The sequence below is a fragment of the Pipistrellus hanaki genome, assembly GCF_964339955.1.
Source record: "Pipistrellus hanaki genome assembly, chromosome: 5".
NCBI lineage: Eukaryota > Metazoa > Chordata > Mammalia > Chiroptera > Vespertilionidae > Pipistrellus > Pipistrellus hanaki.
In genome coordinates this window covers 4199206-4204568 of record NC_140507.1, presented here as the reverse complement: position 1 = coordinate 4204568, position 5363 = coordinate 4199206, and the positions used below count along the sequence as shown (strand labels likewise).

Sequence of the window (5363 nt, the reverse complement as noted above, 5' to 3'; positions counted from 1 at the left end):
AACCAGCGCCTGCCAAGCAGAAAGCGATGGCCCGAGCCCACGGGGAAGTCAGCCACGGCCTCTGCCACGGGCTCGGAGCCGCTGGTACATTTCCACGAAGGGCCGTGTTGGCAGCAGCCAGCGTCTCGAGTTTGATAAAAACAGTGGATAAGGTTTGTTTGGAAAGGCGTGAACACACTTGAAATCAGAATTCCGGCCGAGGAAGTGAGCCTACCGGCCCAGAGTAAGTTCTTAGAACCTCAGGGAACACAGGGATCTCTGGGCCTGGGAATGGGGTGGCAGGAGGTCAATTGAAGGGGAAAGGTGGGGGGGGCAGGGCAGGGCCTGCACCAGCACCACTGGGCTGGGGGCTCCTGGACAAGTGAGGCAGTTCCTTTCCTGCTTCCTCCAGCGCTTGGCCCAGAAGCCAGTGGTGGGGGCAGGAGCTAAGGGGCCAGTGAGCCAGGAAGCTCGCTGCTGTTTCATTCAAAATTATAGACTGATCACGGGTTAGTGGTGGATCACACCTGCTCTGCTTTGGCCTGTTTGGCAGGAGAGAGTAAAAATCCAGAATGTTGCCCTCGAGCAGGTTGGATTTAATAGCCTGGCTCTTCCACACCATCAGGAAACACGAGTGAGTGGCCTGGAGGAGCCCCGGAGCATGCTGTGTGCTCCCGTGGGTTCCCAGGCCAGGGTTCTGGGGTGGGTGGGGGCGGAGCCTGCATGTCAGGTGGGGGCGGGGAGGGCGGGGACGTGAGGTCACTTGTTTATGTTGTATTTGCTTACAGTGTTTGGGTTTGGAACCACCTGAGGTATCATTTTCACAATAAAGGTCTTTTCAAAGGCAAAAAACAAGAGCCTGTGGGAGAGGGAAGTGCAAAGCACGTGGAATTAGAACACAAAACAGATGCAGGTCCAATTCCCTGACTCCCCGCCCCTTAGCGAGGCTGGGTCTCAGCATCTTTGCAAGGATCTGGCGGGTTTGTTTTACAGATTTGTTTTGCACCCTCCCTCCGGCAGGGAGCAGGAACACATGCATGTATGTGAAGTGTCTGGAAAACCGTCACCCTCCTAGCTAGCACAGCCCGAAGAAGAGGGAGGATTGTCTTGTGATCTTGGAGAAGGCGGTCAATGAGAAAGCAACCCAAGCCAATGGCCCTCTTTTCAGCGCTGGCTCTGGGGGCACGGGCCCCTGGGTGGCATGGGAGGGGATCTACGCAGTGACCCTGGAACCCAACAGCTCAGCTACAGCACCCGGTATTCCAGGATCGACCCCACTTCTCGACCTACCTGGCCACTCCCGTTATCTCGTGGGACGGAGGCCACCCAGGAGGGTGGCACCAGATCCCAACGTGCCTTCCTGCTGACTCACCCCTATTTCTTCACTGGGGGACCGGGATCGGGGGCTGCCCAAGAAAGCAAGCACGTGAGCGAGCGTTCAATAGAAATGGCATAATTTATTCTGTTGTATAAAAAAGAAAGTCATCCTTATGTAACAAAATGTCTTCTCAGAAGAAGAAATATATTATTCCGGGTCATAAATAAATCAGCAAACAGACAACTGTTGGCAACTAAAGACAACCACACGGGCGCCTTCTTCCCGCCGGTGTGCGGAGGGCGAGCCTGCTCGGGCCGTGTGTGTGCAGGACGGGACGAGGACTCAACACAAAAACTGAGGTATTCGGTTCTTCTCGGAGGCGACGCGGGCCTCGGCGAGGGCGGACCGCCCCCGCACAAATAAATAACAAGGTATATTCGCATATGCATGTGTCGTCAGGAATGGTAACACTGGTGGGTATGTCGAGCGTGACGTGTCTACAGAGAAACGGGGGCAGGCGAAAAGAGACAGGCTCGCGCCCGGAGTCCTCTCTCTTCCGCCCCCGGGTCGGGGGGGGGGAGGGGGGGACACGCGACGTACCCACTGGACGTTGGTCCCGAACGGGCCGAGCCCAGCAAACGCCTGGATGCTCAGCCGTCGCCGCGACGGCGTGGGAACCCAGTGGAACTGGGGGAAATGAATAAATAAATAAGGACTCCCTGGAGTCACCGCCCGTCTCTCTCTCGAGGAGGAGCAGGAGGAGGAGGAGCTGTGAGATCGCCGCCCGTGGCCGTTCAGCAGCTGGGAGAGGTCGTGATGGGGCTCTGCAGGTAGCTCAGCGCACTGTTCGTGGAGTGGACGGGGATGGAGACGGGGAAGTTGAAGACGGTGGTGGTGGAGGCGCCCCGGTCCAGCACGGACATGGCGGGGCTCCCCGCCTCGGCCGAGCAGTGGGGGGCCAGCACCTGGGACTCGAACTGCAGCAGCTGGCCCATGAAGCTGAAGTTGGGGGAGATGATACTCCTCCGCTGCTTCACGAACTCGAAGGCCTCGTCCAGCTTCACCCGGTTAGTCCGCATGAGGTACGCGAGGCAGATGGTGGCCGAGCGGGAGATGCCCGCCTGGCAGTGCACAAACACCCTCCCTCCGGCGTTCTTGATGGAGTCTGCGAAGACAAAGGGGGGCGGGTTACCCAGGAGCTCCGGAGTGCGGCCCTGGCCCCGGGGGCCTAAGCAACAGCCTGCGTGTCCCGTGCAGAGATGCTTAGCATGGACTCCTGCATCACCGAGACCCTGTCGGTGGACCCAGACCCTGTCCGTGGACCCAGACCCTGTCCGTGGACCAGACTGTCCGTGGACCTAGACTCTATCCATGGAGGCCAGGAGGCTACTGTACAAAGCACAGGGTTGAACCCCGGATGGGCCGTCCACTAACCAAATGCATGTTGGGCAAATCCATTCCACTTTCTAAGCCTCGGGCCTGCCCATCTGCAAAGTGGGGCATCAGACCCGTCCGTGTGCGGGGTGTCACCCACACCAGCCTGCCATTTCCTGTGTGGAGGAGGAGGAAGGCGCAGAGGAATGCCCTCGGGCCTGGCCGCGGTGTGTGGGGCTCGGTGGCTGCGGGGGGGGGGGGGGGCGCGCGGGGAGCCGTCTCGGGCACATCCGCTCCGCTTACCTATGAAGTCGATGGCCTCGTTGAACCAGGAGCTGATGTCGGCCTTGTGGCTGTCCTCCACCGGGATGCTCTTGTACTGGTAGTGGCCCTCGAAGTGGTTGGGACAGTTGGCGGAGACGTTGATGAGGGCGGTGATGCCCAAGGCGTCCAGCATGTCCTTGCGGGAAGCGTGGTAGGCGCTGCCCAGGTACAGGAAGGGCAGGATCTCCACCGGGCCGCCCTGGAACCCAAACACACCAGCACTTGTCAAGCTGTGCTCCGAGTCACTGCGGCGCCCGCACCACAAACCTCCCCGCGGGGAGCCAGCTTCAGACGCCGCTGAACTCCCCAGCACTGTCTTCGGGTACAAATAGGACGGGGACTACTAACCCAGTCTGCCCGGCATGGCCGGTGGTCATGTCTGTGGTGCCGCCTTAGAGGCTCAGCTCATCACCAGAGCACTGACCGCGGGGTAAACAATGCCCCCTCTGTCCTAAGCAACAACGCAGGTCACTTTCTATATTCTCACTAGCACTGCTCCCCCAGGCCTGTCAGCTGTCCCTTCTCCCCCCCCCCCCACCTCTGGCACACCCCACCCCTACTAACCTGGTCATAGAGTGGGGTGCTGCAGGAACTGCACCCGAGTCGGCGCTGTCGGGGACGTTCGTACTCAGGGGAAGGCTGAGCCCCATGGGGGTCGACTGCTTGCTGCACAGCTCCGGGCAGGAAGCTGAGAACGCTTCGTATCCTCCTGGGAACAGAGACATTTCCCCGTTAGTGCCGCCGGGACAGGGCCCCTCCATGCAGCCCCCCCAACCAGGGCTGGAGGTTTACCCCCCGAACCATTGTTCTGGCGCCAAACAAAGCCAATAGCAAGCCCCTAGAACACCGCTCCCCCTGGGGCAGGGGCCCCCAGAACACCGCTCCGCTGGGCAGGAGCCCCCAGAACACCGCTCCCCCTGAGGCAGGGGCCCCCAGAACACCGCTCCCCCTGGGGCAGGGACTGAGACCTGCCCACCTCCTCCCCCCCTCCCGCCCGGCAGGCCGGTCCGGGGCGCACCTTTGAGGAGGAAGAGCGGCGCGGCGCGCGCCTCGCGGCGGAGGGCGCCGGCGGCCAGGGCCAGGGTGCCGTCGCGCTTGGCGGCGTCGGGCGCGGTGCTGCGCTCGTCCAGCAGCACGACGGCGCGGAAGGCGCCGGCCAGCAGGCGGCCGCGCAGCTCGGCGTTGGGCACGACGTGCTCCAGGCCCATGGCGCCCTTGGCGCGGCGCCGCACGATGGTGCTGAGGCGCACGTTGACGGAGCCGGCGATGTGGCCCGCGTTGAAGGCGAAGAAGGAGCGGCAGTCCAGCAGCAGGCACTGCGCCGCGCGCTCCCGCAGCAGCGCGCGCAGCTCCGCGGCGTCCAGCGCGCCCACCTCCATGACCATGGTCGGGCCCCGCGCGCCCAGCGTGCGGCTCTCCGGCGCTTTGTCCTGGGCGGAGGGCGGGCGGCGGCGGCTTCGGGGTGCGGTCCGACCCCGGGGGCTCTCTCTTTTCTCTGCGGACCCCGAACCCTTTGCCTGCGGAGGAGCGCGGGGCGGCGGGCGGCGGCTCTCCGGTGCTTCTTGCCCTGGCTCCTGCCCTGGCTCCTGCCCTGCGGCCCCGCTCGTCCTCGGCCCGGCGTCCGCGGCGGGCGGCCGGGGAGGCTTATAAGTCGCCGCGCCGGGGCGGGGCCGGGCGGGGGGAGGGGGTTTGTTTATTTGAATGGGCGTCACGTGGCCCGGTGACGTCACCGCCCGCCCAGCCTGGCGCCGGCGGAGCCAGAGGCGAAGACGTCATCGGCCTCGGAGCGAGGGCCCCGGCCCCCCCGCCGGCCGCCGGCTCCCCGCGGTCCCCGGGGCCCGGCCCGCCCGCTCCGGGCGCAGCGGCGGGAGAGGAGGGGGCGCTGCCGGCCCGGGGCAGGCCGGGGCCAGCGGCTGGGGGGCATGTCACTGGTCCCCCTCCCCCTCTCTCCTCCCCCTCCCCCCCATCTTCCCCTCTCTCTTCCCCCTTCCCCCCATCTTCCCCTCTCCCCTCCCCCTCCCCCATCTTCCCCTCTCCCCTCCCCCTTCCCCCATCTTCCCCTCTCTCCTCCTCCTCCCCCATCTTCCCCTCTCCCCTCCCCCCATCTTCCCCTCTCTCTTCCCCCTTCCCCCCATCTTCCCCTCTCTCCTCCTCCTCCCCCCAATCTTCCCCTCCCCCTCCCCCCATCTTCCCCTCTCTCTTCCCCCTTCCCCCCATCTTCCCCTCTCTCCTCCTCCTCCCCCCAATCTTCCCCTCCCCCTCCCCCCATCTTCCCCTCTCTCTTCCCCCTTCCCCCCATCTTCCCCTCTCCCCTCCCCCTCCCCCATCTTCCCCTCTCCCCTCCCCCTTCCCCCCATCTTCCCCTCTC

General features: G+C 64.3%; 1 protein-coding gene across 1 annotated transcript; it reads right to left on the bottom strand.

Moving 5' to 3' along the window:
• Positions 1-1416: 1416 nt before the first annotated feature.
• Positions 1417-4514, bottom strand: DUSP1 (dual specificity phosphatase 1). Its single transcript, XM_084886297.1, is given in 5 exon segments — positions 1417-2462; positions 2975-3194; positions 3560-3591; positions 3594-3704; positions 4014-4514. Coding segments are annotated over 5 exon segments (1101 nt in total). The 5' UTR covers positions 4381-4514; the 3' UTR covers positions 1417-2091.
• Positions 4515-5363: the final 849 nt, after the last annotated feature.